General features: G+C 41.7%; 2 protein-coding genes across 2 annotated transcripts; one reads left to right on the top strand and one right to left on the bottom strand.

Annotated features, from left to right (window-relative positions):
- The first annotated feature begins 614 nt into the window (after nucleotides 1-614).
- Nucleotides 615-12,948, top strand: LOC137907374 (sorting nexin-14-like). The gene is made up of 30 exons (XM_068751703.1): nucleotides 615-751; nucleotides 855-975; nucleotides 1,941-2,014; nucleotides 2,301-2,379; nucleotides 2,490-2,533; nucleotides 2,632-2,719; nucleotides 2,806-2,890; nucleotides 2,975-3,131; nucleotides 3,483-3,558; nucleotides 3,770-3,814; nucleotides 3,914-3,994; nucleotides 4,549-4,663; nucleotides 5,008-5,163; nucleotides 5,255-5,379; nucleotides 5,513-5,571; nucleotides 6,069-6,095; nucleotides 6,871-7,017; nucleotides 7,643-7,775; nucleotides 8,358-8,544; nucleotides 8,737-8,820; nucleotides 9,072-9,172; nucleotides 9,342-9,453; nucleotides 9,586-9,626; nucleotides 9,778-9,897; nucleotides 10,456-10,579; nucleotides 10,757-10,921; nucleotides 11,477-11,572; nucleotides 11,660-11,751; nucleotides 11,902-11,958; nucleotides 12,596-12,948. The coding sequence occupies exons 1-30, from the start codon at nucleotides 615-617 to the stop codon at nucleotides 12,635-12,637; spliced, it is 2,970 nt and encodes a 989-aa protein (XP_068607804.1). The 3' UTR covers nucleotides 12,638-12,948.
- An 80-nt stretch (nucleotides 12,949-13,028) lies between these two features.
- Nucleotides 13,029-19,130, bottom strand: LOC137907746 (snake venom 5'-nucleotidase-like). The gene is made up of 9 exons (XM_068752103.1): nucleotides 18,690-19,130; nucleotides 17,923-18,145; nucleotides 17,616-17,804; nucleotides 17,244-17,441; nucleotides 16,913-17,067; nucleotides 16,537-16,645; nucleotides 16,274-16,423; nucleotides 15,144-15,344; nucleotides 13,029-13,623 (listed from the first exon to the last, which is right to left on the bottom strand). Exons 1-9 carry the CDS (start codon nucleotides 19,128-19,130, stop codon nucleotides 13,466-13,468), a joined length of 1,824 nt encoding a protein of 607 aa, XP_068608204.1. The 3' UTR covers nucleotides 13,029-13,465.
- Nucleotides 19,131-23,468: the final 4,338 nt, after the last annotated feature.

The raw sequence follows: 23,468 nt of genomic DNA, 5'->3' as shown, positions 1-23,468 counted from the left end.
AAACCAATTTCTCCACGTATCCAAGGATTGGAAAGCACTTTTCCATGGTTTCGTGAGTCATACCTCAGTTATTCCACATTAGTAGCTTCCTGCTTCATTCTACGAAGGCGTGGCCTTGAGGTGATGCTGATTATGCTCGCGTCTGCGCTAGCTACTAGCTAAAACCATGAAATGGACTTTCACCTCGAGTGAAAACTACATTAGCCAGTGAGCATTGCGGAGGTGACATCACGGCGTTTTGCCCCTCGGTGGACAGCAATGACAGCTGGAGCAGCGCGGCCATTGTTAGCCCCTCACTGGTCAGGATTTTAGAAGAGACCTGCAGTCCTGTCGTGGTTCACACATCTGTGCGCAGCGCCTCCTACAAACGAGCATATCCGGGTGTTCGCTCTGCAAATTCACGCAGCTGGACTACGGTGGGAAGAAAATGGCCCGTGCACGAGCAGTAAGTGCATGGAAGGGGGGGGGGGGGGGGGGGGGGGGGCTTGGGGGGTAAATAAAAATCACCGCCTGGAATATAAGGTGGAGAATAACGTGTTTATTTGTTGCCGCTCCACGCTGTTGTTTTATTTTACAGTAATATCTAAAAGGCTGCGCGTAAACACGCCCTGACGATGGGACGCATCGGGGCTTGTCTCAGGAAAATAAAGCGAAGGGTGATGCTGAGCCGGTTCAGAGAGCTGGGCCGGCAGTACCCAGTCTTCTGCTTTCTGCTGCTGGCCCTGCTCATGTGCACTGTGCTTTTAAACAGGTAAGTACAGACGTTACTCCGGCAGTGATCGGCCTATTCACTGCCCCCCCCCCCCCCCTGAGACACTGTAGTCCATTTGTGTGTCTTTCTTGTGTTTTGGCAGACATATGCACATCATTATGGTGTTTTGGTCCTTCCTCGCTGGGGTGGTCACTTTCTACTGCTCCTTGGGGCCCGAGTCGCTGCTTCCCAACGTCTTTATTTCCATCAAACCGAAAGACAAGGTGGGCAGGTTGATGGAATACAATTCCCTAGTATTAAGACTCTAAACTGTAGTAATAACAGATTTATACAACCATGAATGGTCTTGCCCCCCTTCCCTCGCTGAGCTTCTTCACTGCTCAGCAACTCGGGTCAGCTGATGCTCGAGTTCCCGGAAGTTCAGAGGGGATAGAGCTTTCTCTGTCTCTTACCACTGCACATTAGGCAATCCCCTTCTCTGTCGCCTTTAAAAAGAGACTGAATACATACTTGAATGTCTTCCTTCCAACACACTCACGCCCGCACACACCCCGACACTAAACAGCACACACACACAGACGCGTAGCCCTCGTCAAGACCATTCCGAAAATGTATTTTGTGTAATAATCGCATACTCAGAAAAAAAGTAATATTGTTTTTGCAAAGATTCTTTCTTCTTTTTCTTTGTTCTGCTGTTTAAACGACAATTTGACCCCTTGAACACTTTAAACACATACCATTTTTAATTTAATGTAATTTCCTATTAATTCTCATTACCGAAACATTTGTGAGGATTTACATTTGTGTTTATTTAATTACTTTTGTAAAAGATAACATACACATTTTGTATGTATCGGTCACTAAATAACTAGTGTTGTATAACTTGTCTGTATATTTTAAAACAAAATATGATAATATAATTATTACTTAATTTGTAAAACTTGTAAAACGGTGAGGAAAACATTCTGTGAAGTAAGAATGGTTTTCTTAAAATATGAAATATTACATTTCATTGTTCATTTTTTAATCTATGTACCAAATACAAAGTGAGCGAACAGAAGAAAAACCTAAAGCTAATCAATATTTGGTGTCACCACTCTTTACCTTTCAAACAGCATTCCTACGTTGACACCTGCCCAATATTTTTACGCAGTACTGTATGTATCGATGTTCAACCTCTGATTAAGGCTCTCTTGCAGCAATAGTTCATGTCACCTTTCTCTTGAAGTCATACCAGCAGGAGCTGTTTCCACTGGGCCATAGCTGTGCTGTTTGTGGAAAGATAAAATGCCAAAGGCACAGGTGAGACGTGCTTATATTGCAAAGCATTGGTGAAAATAAATTAGCCGTATTGTTATTTTATCAATTGTGTGAGTTTTTTAAGCCGAAAATGTAAACACTTATTGTTCAAATTCACTAAATGACAATTTATAGGCTTGTATATTCCCTATATATTCACCATACATTACTATGTTACTGCTTTTTCTGAGACTACTTGTGCTACTGAAAGACAAACACCCATAAGAAAGACAGGTAAACCAGGTTAATCAAAGAGAGGCTGAATAAAACGCTGTCCTTTATTTTACAGACCAACTTTATTGCTAGAAAACTATCAACCATGGCTTGACCTGAAAGTTCCTTCCAAGGTGGATGCTTCACTTTCAGAGGTTATACATTAACAATTAAATTACTAAAGACATCCTTTCAAGTTCATTTAAAAATAAATAAAGTAGTACATCAATTCATTGTGCTGTTCTGCTTTCCTTTTTTTTTAAAGATTCTGGAGCTGGTTTTGGAAAATTTTGTGTATCCTTGGTATAGGTAAATATGTTGTCTATGTGTTTTGTATTAATATAAGCTGAGGTAGGCTGATGTGTTGCGTGCAGTGAAAGATGTGACTACGTGGCCTTTACTTTCAGAGACATCACAGACGACGAGGCCTTTGTGGACGAGCTGAGGGTGACTTTACGCTTCTTTGCTGCCGTGTTGGTCCGCCGAACCCAGAAGGTGAGGTTCGGCTGTGCTTAAGTCGACCTCTTGGAATGCCGATCGATTAAACACGTGTACTCGTTTTTCTTCTCTGTTTCTCTCAGGTGGATGTGGCATCTCTCATCACACAAAAGCTGCTTAACGTTTCCATGAAGCACATTGAAATAATCAGCAAAGCGAGACAGAAAGGTATTACTCGTACGCTTCTTGTTTTTGTGTTCAGCACAAGACGCAAATCAATAACCACTCAACTCCTCTGTCTGTCCTCTGCAGTAAAGAATGCAGAGTACCTTCAGCAAGCTGCCCTGGAGGAATATGCTGCTGACCTCCATGTAGCCCTACGCAGTCGCAGAGATGAGCTCCTCTACCTCAGGAAGCTGATAGAGACGCTCTTCCCCTATATTCTGCCACCTAAGGCGATGGACTGCAGGTAACATAGTTAGTGCTTCACGAAATAAACAACAATTGCTCAATTTATCTGTCAAAACCTGTTGAATGTAGCCTCAGTGTTCCACAAAATGTCTAGCAGCAAAGAGAGTATGCGCTTGATGCGACAGTAGGCAGAAGTCACTGCGCTTACACGCCATGAACTTAAAAAGGTAAAGGTGTGCTTCATAGTTTGGCCTGTTTAGCCCTTCTTGTCTCTCACTTGGTCTGAGGGCTGGTGTTCCTTCCAGCGAGATTCCCGACATCACTGCACAGTTTCTGTACTGAAGTCGGAAAGGACCTTTACTCTCTCCCGTTCTTTGTTCCTGCTACCTTATCTCTTTGCTCCTCTCAGATCTCTTACGCTCCTGATTAGAGAAGTCTTGGCTGGTTCTGTTTTCCTGCCTTCCATGGACTACTTGGCTGATCCTGTGAGTGTAGACACAATAAGGACCAGTTAACTCAATCAAAAACTGTTTTCCGTTGAAGCTTTCTGCACATTTGATTCTTAAAAAAAAAAAAAGGGGGGGGGGGCAGTTATTTACCACAAGTGTGCAAATGGGAGTTGATTGTTTGTCTTTATCACAGCGTCAAAAAGGTTGTGAAATGCCTGATTGCTGTTTTTTTTTTTTTTTTTTGCAGGACACAGTGAATCATTTACTTTTGATATTCATTGATAACTCCCCTGTAAGTTTAACCATTCATGTTCTGTGCATTTAAATAAGTCCTTGCAGAGTTTTCTTTCTGGGAGAATAAGATGTTTCCTTTGTGCTTTCTTGGCTCCAGCCTGAAGAAGACGTAGAGCCCCCGTCAGCATTGGTTCCTTTTCTTCAAAAGTACTCTGACGCTCGCAACAAAAAGCCCTCTGTGAGTGTTTTCTCTAATACGAGGGAATATGATTGTTAAAAAAAAATGTTTTATTACATTTCTCAGAATAAAAATTCTAAATAATATACCTCCATATCATGCAGTCACTGAGTATCGTAAATCGTTTCTTAAATCATCAGTCATTTATGTCCTGTTGTGAATTGTTCTCAGGTTAATCCTTACCGTCACAAATGAAGGTGCGTCTCATAACTCTTGCATTGGTAAACGAGAATAAACCGGGAACAACAACGTGTGAAATTAAACAGGGTCAACACCTGGGAGGAAGAAGGGGAGTCAGGTCACATTGTGGAAGTTATACACAGATTACACTTGTGTTAACAACATGGATAGTTTTGTATTTTTTATAACCATGGACACAATTATTCATATTTTGATGACATGCAATGTAAGGATTTTGAGCAAGTTTGAAGTTTTACACGAATCACGATATGAAGACGCTGATTTAGGCCTCTTCAAAGATCTCACAGAGCCTAACATGTTTTTAAGATGTTTAATTAAAGAGCACGGAGTTCTGTTTTTCTCTCTCTGACCAGGTGCTGAAGCTTGAGTTGAAAGAAATCAGAGAACAGCAAGACCTTCTCTTCCGTTTCATGAACTTCCTGAAGCAAGAAGGGGCCGTCCATGTTCTCCAGTTCTGCCTGGCCGTTGGTAAGCTTGTCCCAGACACCTTCAGAAGATCTGCCTTCTGCTTTTTCTAGCACAATCAAAATCCTACATTTCAAAACCTAAAGACTCTTGAAAGGAAGTTATACAACTTTGGTAAAATGAATATGCAATCTATCCTTTTTTGGTTCAATTATTTTTTATTTATATTCACTGTGGTGTCAAACATTTTCTCCATATAAGAGAAATTAATTCAAGACAAGCCTCCACTGGCTCGGTGTCGCCTCTCACAAAGTCAATAAACACATGTCCGTGATACTCAGGCTGCCGATGCATTCTCAAAGTTCCTGTAGCAACGCAGCTGAAGTGTTTAACTCTTAAATTCCCAGAGGAGTTCAATGATAGGATCCTCTGCCCAGAGCTGTCTGACTCAGAGAAGATGAATCTCCACGAGGAGGTGAAGAAGATCTACGAGACCTACTGTTTGGATGAGAGCGTCGACAAAATCCGCTTCGACCCTTTTATCGTGGAGGAAATACGCAACAGTATGTGAGATTTTCCTGTTATCTAAATACCCACTGGACTCACCCTCACAAGTATGAACGTTGTTAACATGGCTCTTGTCTGACATCCCAGTTGCAGAGGGCCCGTATCCGCAGGTGGTAAAACTACAGACCATGAAGTGCTTGTTTGAAGCCTACGAGCACGTCCTGTCACTCCTGGAGAATGTTTTCACCCCCATGTTTTGCCACAGTGACGAGGTTAGCGCAAGACCAAGAACTAAATCACTTCACTTCATAGTTTACTCCATACATCTTTAATGTTGTTTATATACTGCTCTTGAATTTGCACATGCAAATCGACTTGAAACTTCCATAACTTTTCATCCTTCAGTACTTCCGCCAGCTTCTGCGAGGGGCCGAGTCCCCAGCCAGGAATTCCAGAATGAGCAGGTAGGTTTCACTTGACCTGTGTTGGTATGTAACAAAATAAGAGCTATGACCCATGATATTTATCAATATATTCATTCATCACTTGGTATTAGACAGATGATACAGCTAACTTTAGATAATGTAGAAAAAAAATCTCATTATTTCATGTGGATAATCTTGACACCTTTCATCTTTCTCAATTCCACAAATAATTTACAAAAATTCTTTAATCCACAATCCTCTTTATCCTCACATCCACTGCATTATAATAGCTGAATATATTTTGCGTCAGCTACATTAAATGTAATTACATTTATTGTCAGTGTAGTCTTAATAGAGCTGGTAAGAGGCTGTGAGCGATTAATAAAACATAAAAAAAAACTTTACAATGTAATAAAGCTCAGATTAGAAATGGAATGACTTGAACCAGGGGGATCGACTGTATATTTCTATCACGGGGTGTGGCGTGTACGCGGCCCCGGCGCCCTGCCACTAACTCCTTGTGCATATTGTTCCAGAAATAGCGTCAGTTTGGATGACATTCGGTGAGTATGAGCCATCAGTGTTCTGATCAAAACAGTGGCTGGCTGAGCAGTGCTGCTGCACGCAAGCTACAAGCTACAAGCTACATGCCATTCTTTCCTGACCGGTCTCCGGGGGAACATGTGCTCCCTTTTCACTAACTAGTTCCGTGCTCTGGGCCTGCTGCCAGCTGCAATAAAGGCTTCAATTCAATGAGCACTATCTGATAATGTGATGATGATGTAGAAATGTTTTCTCTAATACAACGTAATCCCCCGGATGTGTTTTATTTGATGCTTGTGCTGTAAATGCGAGAAGAGAAACCTTAATCAGTAAAAGGTGTTAAATGTACTTAATTATTATTATTCTAATATGATAATAACATTTTTTTTCCTGTTAAAATATTCTAACTATGGTTTGCTCATTTCCAAAATTAGACAGACTTGTACAAGGAGGAACATTGGTTGTTGTTTTTTTATTTCAGTTTGTGCTAAAGAAAGCATTGAAAGTAGTTTTAGAGCAGCATGAGATACGCCACTCAAATGCAATAGAAGAGAAAGAAGATCATGGCTTTTACCGATGCTTAATATTATAAACCCTGAGCTGGAACTCCCTCCATGTCTGTGATTCAGTAGCCTCTCTTCCACTCTGTCCGCCCTTAACTCCATGGATGTAATGTGGCCTCTGTGACTGTATGTCCACTCTGATTCTGTGATCGCCATACTGCCTTCCCCGGTATGATTCATGGCCCTCTCCCTCCTCTTGCCCGTGGGGGACACGGCCCTGTTCTGCTTATAGTTCCTGGGACTGGAGCCCCGAGTCCCCATCCTTACTGTTCACCGCCTCTGGCAGCTCTTCACCTGCATCTTTTAACTCCCTCCATGCCCAGTCCACGTTCACAACTTTCCCATACGGCTCGCTATCCCACCGCCACTCATCGCCAAAGTAAGTCAGGGTCCATTCATGTGTCACAGGTTGCTGAATGTGGTGCCATGCATTTACACTTCCCCTTCCGTGACCCCAGTCCCAACCAGATGCCTGCATGGTGGGACTGATGCATGGATCCTGTTTTTTGTCCTTCCTCCACCATTTTTTTTATGTTGAGGCTGATGATTTTTTTTTTTAAACAATGCAGTGACCTTTCAATGTTCAGTTTCACCTGTTTGGGATACATCACTATTTGACATATAATGAAAGTGATTTTCACCCAATCTAATAGGCGCTTACAAAGAACACCCGGGGTGTTATACGTGCCTGCTCTGGTTGGCTGGTAACTGAACATGCAAGATATTTGGGATGATTAAATTTGTGATCCCCTTCAAACGAGAAAATCTGGATTGATTTCAAACAAGAACCCGAGGATTTCATTGTGAGATGGCTGTGTTGTGACATTTTGGCTTTGGCTACCTTAGCTTCTCCCCCCCAGGCTGTGATCTGTACACTTATTTTTGCTCCCCCTCCTCCACGGTTCCTCCCTCCCCACTTCTTTCAAGCTCCATGTGCTTTGCTGAAGCCATGCGCCCCTCCTCCATCATGCATTGTCTGATAAACCTCCCTGTTTGTCCCGCAGGAACACATCAAAGAGGGGTGAATCTTTTGGGATCAGTCGCATCGGCAGTAAGATCAAAGGCGTTTTCAAGAGCACTACCATGGAAGGAGCCATGCTGCCGTCCCATGGGTTGGTGGAGGGCGAAGATGACATGGTGAAGTGGATTTGTACAATTCTAACAATTCTGTTTTCATGCAGAATAAGATCTACCCAAAAATAAAATGGCCCCGTGCATTCCTTAGTCTCCAATATGTCTCTTGTTCGCTCTGCATGTAAACCCTGCAATTTATTGCTTAGAATGTGAAAAGTTATTCCTCAGCTTTTCTTTGGGGGGGGGGGTCCTTTTTCTTCTTAACCTGTTCAGCTTTTGTAAAAGGTCAAATTCGCGTCATGGCACTTCCTTTTCACAATCATTGGAGACGCCACTTGAGGGCGTTAGTGAGTAAAGACAAGAAGGCACAGTGTTGATCCCATCTGGCTCCCTCTGGAGTGTTATTTTGATGATGCCAGAGTTTTGTGAATCACTGACTACTGCCTTCCTCAACATTTCTATCGATTCCAGAAAGAGAGAGAAGCCAGCTGAACTTCCTCCGAGTGCTTCCCTTTGTACGGAAGCTTATTGCATTCACTGAAGAAAAAAGAAATCTAAATCTAAATTGAAAGTGAAAGGCTCTCTAGTAATGTTCTACGCTTTGGCAGCAGCAGATCTGACCATGACCTCTTTCTTCATTTGTAGGTGGAGGAAGCCATGATGGTGCTGGAGGATGACTCGCCTCTGGAGGCTGCCTCCACCCCTAGCACACCCCGAAACCTCTCAGCCTGGAACATCACCATCCCGTACATTGATTTCTATGATGACGATGTGAAAAGGGAGAGGATTCCTGTGTTCTGTATTGACGTAGAGCGCAATGACCGGAAGGCAGGTGAGCCAAATGCAGATCTGCACTTCGGTTTTACTTACTGTCGTCTGTGAGGCCTTCCTGCTTTGTTGCGTGACATTTTGGAGTGGAGACTGAACTGGTTTCATTGTGTTTGTGCTGACGATCAGTTGGCAGTGATTCTACCTGACATTTATTAATTGCATGTTTGTTTTCTCTCTTTGCGTTTGTCCACAGTGGGACACGAGACTGAGCTCTGGTCTGTGTACAGAAGATATCTGGAATTCTATGTACTCGAATCAAAGCTCACTGAATTTCATGGTAGGGTCTCCTCATAATGCTGCTCTAGCTGGTATTCTAAGCCCCGTCTTTTTTTATGCGCTGTCAGAAGGAATGAAGACAAAAATGGCCTCACAGATCCCAGAACATTATTTCCCCTGTTTGCGCTAGCTAGGAACTCGAAAGGAAATCCACAGAGAGGCTTCCTGTCAAATCGCTTATCAGAGTAAAATAATGCTCATTCCTGAAATTCATTTTGTGTTCTTTTTTGTGAAATATTGTGCTCTTTGTAGGCTCTTTTCCAGATGCACAGCTGCCTTCGAAAAGAATCATTGGTCCAAAGAATTATGAGTTCCTAACATCGAAGCGGGAGGAATTTCAGGAGTACCTTCAGGTATGTTGCCGCCCTAACGGCACATGAGTTGGTAATACAGGAATTAATTGTGTTAGTATCAGAAAATAAATCTCAGTTCTCTGAATGTGTTGATTTCTACAGCATTTTGATGTTACAGGAGAAACCTTTATGGACCTAACCCAAATATTCTTATATATTCACTTTGCAGAAACTTCTGCAGCACCCTGAGCTGAGCAACAGTCAGCTTCTTGTCGACTTCCTGTCTCCTCACAGCATGGGGTCTCAGTTCCTGGATAAGATGCTGCCTGACGTGAATCTGGGTACAGTGACAGAGTGGTGTGATGGATTCTGTCTGAACAGCACACTGAAAATAGCTGTATTCAAAAGTTGTTTTTGTTTCACACAGAAGCTAAATGTGACAGACCCGCTCATTAAATGTTTCTGTTTCACAGGGAAAATTATTAAGTCGGTTCCCAGCAAATTAATAAAAGAGGTGAGAAACTTGTTTGGGTGTAGTATGGGAATGCTCTGTTTCTCCCCATCTGTGCAAATCAAATGCTTACCATCAGGTCAATCCAAGTCTAAGCTGTCCTTTGTGTATTTCTTGGACAGCTGCAACATGTACTTTCTGTTTTCTCTGTCAGAAAGGGCAGCATCTGGAGCCTTTCCTCCAGTCCTTCTTCAACTCCTGTGAATCTCCCAAACCTAAACCCAGCCGGCCTGAGCTCACCATTCTAAGCCCCACCTCAGAAAATGATAAAAAGGTTGGCGATTCAAGTTGGCATTTAGTAAATAAAGGCATTTCAAAGCTAAATTAAAATAAGTTTTTTGTTTTGCCCAGAACAGAAAATAACCTGCAAGTGTAATTATCTGTCCATGCAGCTAGATAATCTTAATATAAAGCCAGACTAGGAAAATAGTCTGAAAAAGCAAAAATAGAAATGCATAGCAAATATTAAATACCTTTTAAGGCAATAATTAATTGTTAACAGTTTTAATAGCAATTTTGTTTTAGTTTTTTTCTCTTTTTGTCCCAAATCTTTTTTTAACATGAATAACTTGTCAGAGACTGAATTTAAATCATTGTAAACAGTTCATGATCCTTGAGCTGTTTATTTTTTTTTAAACTCGAGGTAATTTAACATGATTCAAAGTTAACTTCACTGAAATGATGTTATTGTCTCATACAGTCATGAAGACAATTAACCTCGAATCAATTTAATATTAAAATGAATAAAGATGGTTGCGATGCTTAAATTTCTTATTTTCCGCTGCAGAGTTTTGCCAGTAACCGTTCCATCAACTGCGTGTTTTAATCCTAGCTCTTCAATGACCTCTTCAAAAACAACGCTAACAGATCAGAGATGACTGAGAAGAGACACAATCAGAATTACTTCATGGAAATGATGACTGTAGAAGGGGTGTATGACTACTTGATGTATGTGGGTAAGTGAGTCCTCCAGGAGTTTCTTTATTCCAACATGCATCACCTGATACTGATCACTTTCATTTTGTTTCATGCATTGTATTGGATAATTTGTCCAAGCTCGCACTTTGCTTCTATACTATGTATCTCATATTACCTCCAACACTCTTAATTCCTCTCTCCTTCATGGATTTTAGGACGAGTGGTCTTCCACATCCCAGACTGGCTGCACCACCTGCTAATGACTGGCAGGATCCTGTTCAAGAACACAATGGAAGCCTACACGGATTTCTACCTTCAGTACAAACTGAACCAGGTCGTCCAGGAGCACCGCCTAGTCTCACTCATCACCCTGCTTAGAGGTGCCGTTCATTCAAGAGTAGATTACAGACTTTCCTTTTTAATTAATCCATACAATAATCAATAGGCCAACACTGGTGGAATGACCTCCTATGGACACACTGAGCTCTTCCCTCTCCATCTGGTTATTCATGTTATAAATATATGTCAGTAATCCCTCTCTCTTCCCCGTAGTCTTGTGCTCGCTCTCCCTCTGTTTGTCCCTCTTTGTCTCAGTCTGCAGGTCCTTTGCTCCGTGGTGCTGCAGAACCTGGACCTGTGACTGTCAACTCTGATGTCCCTATCGCTAGCCTTAGCATTTATAGTTTTATATAGCACCTCTTTAGTCAGTATCTTGTTTGGCGGCCTATATGTTATATTATGTTTTTGTCTGCTCCTTCGCTCTGTCTCTCTATCACTCGCTCTCCCTCTCTTTGTTTTTGACTCTCTTACCTCCTCCTATATAAATAACATTGAATTCAGAGATAGAGAGTTTGGCGATGATCTTTTCATCCAGTATCAGGATCCTTTTCTAATTTACTCAAGTGACATGATGTACGTAACCTTTGCCTTTTCAGACACAGTTTTCTGTGAAAGCAGTCCCCCCCGCTCGGCTCAGGATAAGCAGAGGAGGGCAAAAAAGACATTTGGGGAGATGATGCACTATATTCCAGGTATTCATTCGCCATTCCTCTAGGTAGTTCGTTGCAATTATTTTTACATGTGGTGCCTTGGAAATCTGTAACGGCACTTATCTTTAGACTTCCTTGGGAAATGTATTGGAGAAGAGGCCAAGTATGAAGGAATTCGCCTTTTGTTTGATGGACTGCAACAGCCAGTTCTAAACAAACAGGTACACAAGCTTATATCTGAGATCATTCATATAGCTTGTTTGCCATGCCAAATTCCCTGTGCTAATCCGAATTCTATTGTTTTCTCAAATGCTTTCACCGTTTTTATATTAATCTTTCTTTTCATTTTTCCCTTTTTAAATCTTCTTCAGCTGACATATGTGTTGCTGGACATCACAATTCAAGAACTTTTCCCTGAGCTCAACAAGGTAAATAGAGGCTGGCCTTGGTTTACAGAGAAACACGGTTTATTATCTAAGCACGGATCATTTTCTTTGTGCATGAAGACATTTTTATTCGACCAAATGATAAATAAAGCCAGGCACGAATGAGGGAACCATAAGCTGAGCTCCAGCAGGAACTCGAAGCTCCATCCAGATGCGGCAGATTTGCTGAAAATCAAGAAATTACTATTCTGCAGCTCACCATCTGCCCTGTCCACCTTCACTACATGCAAAGACAGCAGGCATACAAAACAAGTACTAGGCAGACAGACTGTAGAGGGGTATCACACCACCCCGAACAAGGGGGTCCCACAGAGTCTCCATCACCACCACAAAAGATTTCTAATCAGGAAAATGCATGTCTAAGCCCTTCTCACAACAACCACTAAACGCAAAGAAAGGATACTGGGAAATAAACTTTCTAGACATTTCCCTGCATATGTACCGATACTTATAAAAGTTGACCTGCCAAAGGACACAGCCTGAACCTTCTAAAAAAATCAGTGCAGAACCAGGCTATACTCTTTGAACTCCACATATTGATCAGGAATATGTTTACATACTACTACTAAAAAGAAGATCTATTTTTGTGCTTTTCATACTGAATTCCCTCCCTCTCCAGCAGGCACTGAAGGAGACATCCGTGATGGCTCCGTGGATGTAATATGAACTGTTCTCACGTGATGTTACATCATATGAAGCATTTATCCAAGCCTACATTTCTCCAGAGACTGTTGGACCTGTCGGAGAAAAAGAGCCAGGTTTCTCTGTAAATGAAGTTATGCATTAAATTATGTATTAGAATTTTAGAAAATGAGTCTCATCATGAAAGTGCAGATCTCACACTGGTTTTTCCTCTATGTCCGCTGTCGGACTTCCCACTTCTCACTTACTGGAGTAACTGGCGAAGCTCAGGGAAGGTAACGTGCTAAAAATGTGCAGTGCATAATTCTAACGGGAGTCATGACTGATAATAAACACCAGATGTGAAAATGCCTTTTAAATCTTCCTGACTCTTATTTTGAAAAGATGGGAAAAGAAAACCAACTGTCTCAGGTTTTTATTTTTCAACACTTTATAAACACATGGTTAGATTTTTCTTTTTAAATTCACCCAAATGCCCAACAAGGAAGAGAATATATTCATTTTCATTTTATTTAATATAGGGTGAAAAATACAAGTAACATGCTTAAACAGAGGCTGATATAATGACAAAAACTTGAGACACATCTGGAACAAATGTTCTCTGTACCATGTGTAATCTGGCTCAGCTATTTCTGGTGAGAAATATGTTTTCCAATGCAAACAGGGAGATGCTATGCTCATAAGCACAAGCTGTATAAACGGACATATTTACAGATTGCGCCTGTAATTTAATTTGCTTCAACAAAATAATATCTAGAGTAATATTCTTTATGAAAAGAGAGTATAGCTGACAGATTCACGAACCATACATATGGGCACATTTGGGTAGTAAATTACAATTTTGGCTTCAGAGGGCCAGGGATAGACAAAAACCCAGCAGCAACAAGCCAAGACTCTGGGTTGTAAGGATGGCCGAGTTCCTGAATATTATCCGGCCTTCCACTGCGGGATACACACGCTTCATATCCGACACATATTTGGACAAAACGAAAATGTCCATATCACCTGTAAGATGAAAATGACAACTTGGTCAGTGCTTGTTTTCCATGTTACCAAAAGTATTTGGTCGCCTGCCTTCACACGCATATGCACTTGAGTGGCACGTCATTCTTAAACCATATGATTTTATATGATGTCAGTCGACCTTTGCAGCTTCACAGCTATGCGAAGCTGTAATATTACATGGACGACCACTTCGCGGCTTAGTTGCTGTTGTTCCCAATTGCTTCCCACTTTGTTGTTGTACAACCAACAGTTGATTGTGTTACTGGAAACCCTGAATTCAATGATCTGGATAGCTGAGCAAATCCGTTTGGCATATGCTCCAAACACCTGTTTTAATGTTATGTTTCCTGTGAGCATTAGCAACAGCTGCAGAATCGTAAACTATGCGTCTGAAATTAACAGTTTTCACTTGCGAGAGTTTAGATAATTTCCCAGTATATCCTTTCCTAATACTAGGACAGTTGCAGCGCTAAAATACTTGCTTTAAGTTCATGGAAGTTAGAGGAAGCCAACATTTTTCTCTGTTCATGTAAGATAGGACTCACCAATTATATCTTTCACATAGTAACTACACAACAGGTTTGAGTAAAGGGAAGAAGGCATTTATTTGTTAAAGCGGCGCCAGAGAAATAATTTATTTCTCTTTCATTAACATGATCAGACAGGCCTGCATTTCTAATTTATTTTGCATATGTTTCTGAGATGTTTCACTGGATACTAAACGTGGAATGAATTATTTATATTAAAATTCATGGACAGTTTTTTCATTGGGGTTACACAAGGAGAGACAAAGAAAGATTTAGTGAAGAAAAGTCATCCAAGTTCAGCTCCTGGAGTTCAGTTTACTAGAAGCAGGGGATGAAGGGCTTCTGAGACCTGGAAGGAGTCTGGCAGCTATCCCGAGTTCACAATATTGACACATTGCTTGGCTCTTGTCGTCTCTTTCCTAACGCTTAGATTAGAGCTATTTTTCTCTAAGCAGCAGTCAGATAGAGTAAACATCTTCCATGGCTCTCTCCCAATTACTTCAACTTCTATTCCTCGTATTTGAAATCACAGCGGTATCATTATTAGTTTGATAGTTTTTCCAGAAGAATAATATTTCACTGATGGTGGTATTCTTCAGGAGGCAGTCCATGAGCCTTGAAAGAGTTCTTGGAATATTATTCAGGATGATGATCCTCATCACCACTGTTATTTTATGGATTGTTCTTTGGATTGGATTGTCCCTCTCCAAAAACTCATCATAAAGCATGCAGATGGTGCAGTGGTTAGAGCATGCACTTTGTGTATAGAGCGCTAGCCCACCTAGCAGTGTACCCCTCGCACACATACACTTTTTCCTTCCTTCCGGTCATTCACCCAGTGATTTCATAAATAAAGCCAATAAAATGCCCCCCAAAGATTTCCACGTACCAAACTAAATAAATGTATAAATACTATCCCAGCAAAACAAACATTTAATTTCAAGTGATCTCACCTTTTTCTTTTATGATTACTAAAGTGTCACTGCTGCCCACCTGTGTCATGCTTCAGAATCTCCTCTTTAATCATGGTGAAGCCATCACCTCCGTCCACTATGAATGAAGGCATGGCCACAGTGTACGTCTTCTCCGGGTCCAGTGGCTCGTACTTGGGCACACGGCACTCGGTGCAGCGCATGGACACAGATGCGACGCGCTGGTTCACTGGCTTAGAGAGGTCATACTCAACTTTGATGCCTAGAAATGTCACAGAAGTAACGTTCGATTGAGTAAATTTCACCAGCTGTGGACATCACTTACAACATGACTAGGAATGGTGTGACATTTTAGAAATATAGATTATTGTAGAGTGTATGAGAGGAGAGGATTGACACCACTCTGATGTCTTTTTGTTACAAATATACTAAACTCATACCTGGATAGCATAAAAACTTGGAGAAAAGAGAGGGAAACTTGGGTCTAAAGCTACCTGAATTTGTCTACCAGTATCTAAAACATCCACAAACTAAATAAAGATTAACCAAAGTGTAAGAGGTCACTTAGCAGTGGTGGGTAGTGTTTTGAAATATTTTAAAGCTACATGCAGCTTGCTGTGGGGGGGTAGTAGCACTGTAGGTTGCAATAACAGTGAATGACAAAGGTTAATGTGCAGGAACCTAATAAAACTGCAGAAAGAGAGACCTCAAATGCATGAAAATACAAACGAATACGCAAATGCTCTGCAAATATACACAATCGAACCAAATAGATGAATGTTATTGCAAATACACGGAACGCTGTCAAATACAGGAAGGTTTATCTGTACAAAACACATTACTAGGAAATGCAAATACATCGACAACAGATGTGTTTCCAAAGGACACTGTTGTATAATACACATACTGTATGCATCGGTTTGTGGCTCATGAGGTTATAGAGTTTGGGATCTCAAAGATGATGTGACATAGGAATGTAGAGTCGCTGGAGTTGTCTTAAGGGCAGCAGGAAAGCCGTAAAGAGAAATTAAGAAATAAAAAACAAAGAAATATGAATGCCCAAAATTGCTTTAGTGATGCAGCTGGAAATATTCCTTTTTTTTTCTTTTTCTAAACCTGTTGGTAATTAAAGTCTATGATACTCTCAATGTATGAGTAATGGAAAAGGAGCCCAGGAGCTCGAAGCCAAACCTGAGACTTGAAGAAATTCTCCAGGCAAGCCTCCGTATCTGTGAACGGAGTGTTCAAATGCCTTTTTCACTGTTGATCCTTTTATCTGTGCCAAGTCAATTGTGTTTCCAAATGGTAACACGTTAAGGATCTCCTCCATGGTTATGGAACCTAACGTGAGGGGCAAATGCCATCACATTAAATAAAGAAACACGACCTGTGGTCAGGGCACACTTGGCTTTCTAAAGTAGCAGTCAGTAACTGTAGAAAAATCTGTGAAGTACCATTTTTGTAACGCTCATTTATTGCAGAGCGTATGACCCCGCTATTCAGCATACATGTGGCCACTCGATTCCACTGTAGCTCACTTGAATACTTTATGTTGTGATAAATCTGGCAAGAGAAGAATACATTTTACACAGCAGACATGCAGCTTCTTGAAAACAGTTGCTGTCCTGTGTGTGTGGAGAACATGACAACCTAAAGATCAGGTAAGTGGTGTTTACTCTAAGTTAGCATTATCCAAACCTCAACAACCGCCTGTGACAAAAAAGGAGAAGCTTCTCTTTTGTATCATCAGTGACTAGAATAAGGGAGTAAATCAGATTCTCTAATTATGGTGTAAGTGTTTGAAAAAAAAATGCTGATTATAATCATTACCATAGCATCACAAATTAGGTTTCCAAGGTTACACTCCCGAAGTCGACACTCTTCAAATGTCCCGTTGAGGTAGACTAAAGTTTGTCCGACATACTGGGACGAGTAATTAGCCAAGCCTTTTTTCCACTCCTCGATATCAGCAAGGACATCTGGGTCTGCCAGAGTTGCAGAAACAGTATGCAATAAGTATAGAGCAAAGAACAACGAAGACAGTTAATGGAGCAAAAGTCACTTCAGCTGAATTTAGTTAATTCACTCGTTACAATTTGGAATCAGTACAACAACTATAGAGCCAAATATGGGATTTGTATAATTGTTGACTGTAGAATACCTTGAGGAATGCTGCTATCCATCAAGATTGGGTTCCCAACAGCATTTATCAAATTCCCAGCATCATCAAAGGTCACTTTTAAGTATCCAAGATATTTCCCAAAGGCATAAGCCTGGACCACTGGCACGTCTCTCCCATCATCTGACCTTACCATATAAGGGTATGGACCTGCTGGTACTTCCGTGGATGGGGGGCTGCCTGCAGAAAGACATTTTGAGGTTAGTAGTGTGCTGTTTATCACTTCCTTTTTGGTGAATGATCAAAGCTTTTCGCAGCTGCATTTAATAATAAATTAAATAAAAAGAAATGCAAGACAGTTTTTAGTCATTTCTTTTGTATTAAATCTTAATGGAATAAAACATGATATATTACCAGTGTAGAGAAACGTGTTGGTGTGTCCTCCAATAACAACATCGACCCCTCTCACACGCTTTGCAATGTCTTTATCCACGTCAAAGCCAGAGTGGCCCAGGGCGATAATCTTATGATAGCCCAAGGTTTCGAGTTTATCAACCTGCACCTGCAGAGCCTCCACCTCATCCTCAAACTTAAGGTGTGGGCCTAAATCAGATGCAAATGTCATTTGCTACTGTATTAACAGAGCCTTAACTTGCTGTGAACAAGAGTGGCTGCATGCAACAATGTGCCAATGGGAACCATTAGATCTTGATGCTGTTACCTGGCATGGATAAGTAGGGCGTCTCTGCAGTGGTGTAGCCCACCACAGCTACTTTCTCTGTACCCACATTTAAGATCGTGTAGGGTTTGTAGAGGCCACTGAGTTTTGCATCCAGAGTCTGATCAGGTTTTATGTTGGCACTCACCACAGGGAAATTCACATTCTGCAGGAAGGGATGGATGAGACCCTCCACTCCATTGTCAAACTCATGGTTTCCCAAAGTCTGGAATATAAAATAGTAGAAATCATTAGCTGGTCTCAGGGGATTTCAAATGTTGTCATCTCACGAGAAATGCACTCGGAGGGTGCAAACCTCCGCCAAGCAGCTCATTCATCTCCTAATTGGATTTACACCGTCCACATGGTGATCCGGATCATCATAACGATAGTGATAGTGCATATCGGACCTCTTTATGACTGAGATATTTGGTGAGTGAATCAAATGCATATTTTACAATATATGATTTTTTTTATTTTTATTTTTTTGTATCAAGACAGGTAAAGATCACCGCTATAGAACATTGGGGACTCTTCTGTTGAAGAGTCCAGCGATGTATTTTCTTAAATTTGTATGTACTGAAAACACTCAGTAAACTTTAGTTGTTTAACAATCCTGACTCATTATTGACTGTGCATCTCTCAAACGAGATAAAAGACCCGAGGGAGAATGGAAAATTCTAACACTGCTAACAGATAAACAAACAAACAGACAGACAAAAGCGTCAAAAACATCACCAACTTAACTTGGATTATAAAGGACTAGTTACCATAGCATCATAGCCAAGTTTGTTCATGAAGTGCGCTGCTTCCGCGCCTTTGTAGTAGTTGAACCAGACAGTTCCCTGAAACTGGTCTCCAGCATCCAGTAGCAACACGTTCCGTTCCATCTTTCGGATCTCAGACACTTTCGTGAACCTCCTGGCGACGCCTGCGAAACAAGAAGTATCACACTTTCCCGAGTCCTCGCCGGTCTCCTCGATCCGCGCATGGTTGTCGTTGGTGTGAAGCAGTGTCACCTCGAAAGAGGAGACCGTTCCCGTGAGAAGAAAGAGGTAAATGGAGGAGAGCAGAGCGTGCCGGGACGTCCAGGCGCTCATGGTGCCTGTGCGTAAAAGTCGAAAGCAGTATTTAACAGACGAGGATGACGTGGCTTGCGGAAAGAGATAAATGGGGGAGGGCAGAGCGCACCGGGACTTCCAGACGCTCATGGTGCCTGTGCGTAAAAGTCGAACGCAGTATTTAACAGACGAGGATGACGTGTGGGATTGTTCCGTACAGAGTATTAAACGTACAGTACAAAGAACGATGCGTTCAAAATAGCTTTGAAAGATTAGATCATCACTTAAAAGTGTAATATCACATGTTTTTAAAGCACGTAAAAGACTTAACTGTAAATGCAGAGCTGTGTGCTATTTTGGTTTGATTTATCAACATTTAAACACTTTTTTGTTACAAGGTTGTGGATGAAGATGAAGAACTTTTTTTCTGGAATATTATTTAATTCACGGAGGCAATCCAACATGTACTATAAAATCCAGCAGGTTAAATGCAATTGGTGATTTACACCTCTCTAGCCATTTTTATGATTGATAATCATCCCATTCCGCAACTTTTTGGAGTAAATGCACAGGGATCAATCCGATTTATTGAGCGCAGCACCCCTTGGTGAAGGCACTGGGAAGCTTAGTGTGCTGTGGTGCAGACTTTTTGGACCTGCTTCTTAAGAAGAAATAATCTAGTGAAGCCTACCTTGTAGAAAATAGACACAGGAACACAAATATGCGACATCTTCATCTGATTGGCTGATATGTCAAGAACACTATGCCATTTTCAGACAGACATTGCACAACCTACCATAATTATATTATCATTTTGGAAATATTTAAGCTCACAGAAATGTATTATATACACATGTGATAATTCATGTACATAATTTTTTTGTCATAGATTTTTTGTAATTCACAGTCATTCCCAACAGACACTAAAATTCAATGCGTCACACATTATGTGGTTCGGATACAGCTGCCGGTCATTATACACTTATCCAGGAGGTGGTTTCGTGGAGAAATGAACCCGGCTCGAGTGGTTCAATGCCTCATGAGGCTTCATCTCAACATAAACTACACACAGTGACATGAATGGAGTGGACGAGAAGCACAAACACAAACTGGCAGCCACATGAACCCATGAACCAAAATCCAGTGTCACACACGCAGTACCGATCACATCCAAAATCAGTCAAGCATTATCACAAAGTGCAGAGGCCAAGAATGACTGGAGAGCGTCTTAAGGCTGGCTCAATCAGCGGATCCAATACAGCTGCCACGGACCAGCAGACTGTCAGGAGGCGGGGCCTGTGTGTCACCTGTCACCTGGTCGGCGATGGGCTGGCGCTCACTGTTATTATACCACAGGCTCTTTAGGACTCGTGGGCTGAGACAATGGCCTCTCTGTCCTTAAATCCCATGGTATCTGGAAATGGGAAACATCTTCAATAACATTACGCATTTCACCTGTAGTCCATATCTTCTTTAGAACTCGTGACCATGCGTCATCTTAATCCTTGTCCCGTCACGAGGTGGAGTTAAGGGGTGCCGGGTCTTCCGGAAAGGTTATAGGTCAAAGTCATAATTTTTTGACAGAAACTACATCTAACTCCTCTCTTGCAATCTTCCTTTAATCGTTAGTGTCATTCTGTGAATATTCTGAGAGCAAATGAGCGTGGGCAAAACCCCAATGACTGACACTATGGTATCGCGGCAGCATCATGAACGGAGGCTTGATAAATTAATTCTTTGCCTGCTTTTTTCTCATCAATGTGTGGACAGACTCCAGTTCTCTCAAAAGTGCTGAGAAGACCCATAATTGCCAGGAGTCAGTTTCCCATGAATCTCTAAATGGAGCCGGCCACGTCCACTCAAGCCAAAAGGAGTCTGTCCACAGTAATACAGGGCTTGCTATCATTTAGCACTCATCATCACCACTTAGCTCTTTTCCTGTCCCATGTTCTGTTATTTTTCTCCAGTGAATAGAATTCAGCCCGATACTCAGTATGTAGTAGTCACTTCCTCCACTCTCCTTTCTTGTAGCAGTGTGCTGAAAGCTGTTACTTGAATCCCAAATAATATTCACTCCAAAATTCTCCCTAAAATGGAGCGCCGGTGCTCCAAAAAGTGGCACAGTTCTTAATGTGATGTCACCCTTCTCATGTTCATCATATTTGGAAAGTTAGAACCCCGAAAGTCCCTGCTTGTAAATAGAAGCCCGAATTGTTCCTGACACATTTTTAGCTGGGGGCCGTCGAGATCTAACTGGCGGAGTACAAAGAAAGCGCCATATGCTGTCAGACCGGGCTGGGGCATCCTGCAGGGGGACCAGGTCTCCATAGCAGCAAGCTCTCATCTATAAAAGTACGATGAAGAGTACACCACTAGTATATCATTGCATTCTCACCCCCCCCCCCCCACAAGAAATTTAATTGGGTTAGGGGGTTGACCGGATAGCCTCAAGCACAGATGAGGAGTGTGCAGCAAAGGGCTGGTCATCAGATGTCTTTGGAAAGCCTTCATTATTTAAACTCTCCAGACATACGCAGCGACGTCACAGGAAGAGCTTTATCAGTCCTGACAGCCGTCCATCGCGAGCCACCCGTGTGCAGACACTTCGACGTACAAAGTTCACCTTTGAATCTTGCATCTTATTAAGGAGCTAAATTTAACTGCCCCACAATTACACAGCAACTTTATCTGCATCAGTTTAGTATACAGTACACAGTACTTTATCACAAGCTTTCAGAGTATTTGTATGATTCTATGACGCGTAATTATTTTTTGATGGGCTTCTTTACACTTTACTGTAAGCGACGTGGCCCAGTTTTAATAGGACGGACCAATGGAGGGAAGTTTAACATGATACCACTGAAGAGAAAACTGTGCCCTCGCTATTTAAATACAGACGTCTTACAGCTGTACATACAGGATACTTTTGGGATCCCGGCTCCGTGGGTGACCTATCTGCTCAGCTGGTTCACTTCTCCCGCGTGTCATGCTGTAAACACTTGGATAAGGAATGTTGGGGTAGGTGAAGAGGGAGGGCTTCATCTCCTAACAACAAGGGATCTGCCCTGATTTAGGGTTGCCCTATTTGGTTTCTACAGCTGTCACTTATCAGGGATAGAAATAGATGGCCACCATAACTGAAGTGTCACCGCAAAAAATGTGTTCTTGATGAACAGCAGTCAAAATGTATCAGTGTATAAGAACAGTTTAAGTCTACATTTAGGAAAGGCACTTTTTTGTGATTTGCTGCGGTCACTATAAAAGATTCAATAAGCAACTTTAAAGGAGAAGAATTGTTATTGACATGTTAGCATGTACGACTCTGACTAAATGACCACTTTGATTAACGATTTCTGGTATTTAAATTAGATGAGGAGAATAAATGAAATGCATAGAGCAATAATTCATGTCAAGTTACTCATTGAACTTTTCTATTAAATTAAGGTACTGCAAGATTTTATTGAGACACAAAAAACTTTCTCTTTCTCTTTGGTTCCGTTGTTTTGAAAGATTCTTTTAACATTTGCCATTTTGTAAAGTAAAAGTTCTCAAACTGTCCACATGTGCTGCTGTGTGGTATATCATATCGATTTTAAGGCTTGCTGGCTACCTTATTACCGGGTTAAAAATAATACTTTCGGAGGCCAGTGTGAGATTGGATGTAGGGAGCTACAGTGCTGGGCTGCTCCGTGTTGAGGGGAGATTACAGAAACAGAGTCAGAGAAATTGCCCTGCTGCTGCCGCCACCGCCGCCGCCGCTGAACTGGGTCATGCAAACTGACACAGAAAACCACAACTAGGAAACAAAAGAAAGGAACACATCAGGATTGTGTTTTCCTCAAATGCAGCTGCCAACTTTTATCTTAAAAGTTTCCCTCACCTCTCATTAGATTAGGCCACAGCATCCCCAATCAAGAGCACAGCGGATTGCATCTCAGAGTGTTGTGTGTTTCTGCTAGTAGCAGTAATGGTCGATGATTTGTGCTCGGCGCTCACACGCCAGCAGAGCCAGACCGTCATGGTCAGTCAAGGGGTGCAATCAAGGACTGACAGGAAGGTCGGTTTCGCTGAGTCCCGGCCTGAAGATACTCTGTTCAGCTCAGATACAGAGGAGTTACTGTTTAGCGGCTGCCTGCAGGGGAATTCAAAAGTGACAGAAATGCATGTTCATTTCACTGAAAAGTGAACAGTTTATGAAATCCGAATCAATATAGAAATACTACCACAACAAGACATCTGACAAAAACACACTTTAACACAACCATGGTGTCACAGTGGTTAGCACTGCTATCTCATTGCAAGAACGTCCTCAGAACCCGAGACTTCTCTGTGTGGAGTTTGCATGTTCTCCCTGTGTCTGCATGGGTTCCCTCTGGATAGTCTGGGTCCCTCCAACCAACAGAAATCTGCAATAAACATGAATTGTTGACTCTAAATTCACCGCAGACATGAATTCAAGCGAGAGTGCTTGCTTATCTGTTGTAGTCT

This window comes from Brachionichthys hirsutus, chromosome 18 (assembly GCF_040956055.1).
Source record: "Brachionichthys hirsutus isolate HB-005 chromosome 18, CSIRO-AGI_Bhir_v1, whole genome shotgun sequence".
NCBI lineage: Eukaryota > Metazoa > Chordata > Actinopteri > Lophiiformes > Brachionichthyidae > Brachionichthys > Brachionichthys hirsutus.
The sequence above is the reverse complement of the archived record's forward strand: the minus strand, read 5'-3'. Positions and strand labels throughout refer to the sequence as shown.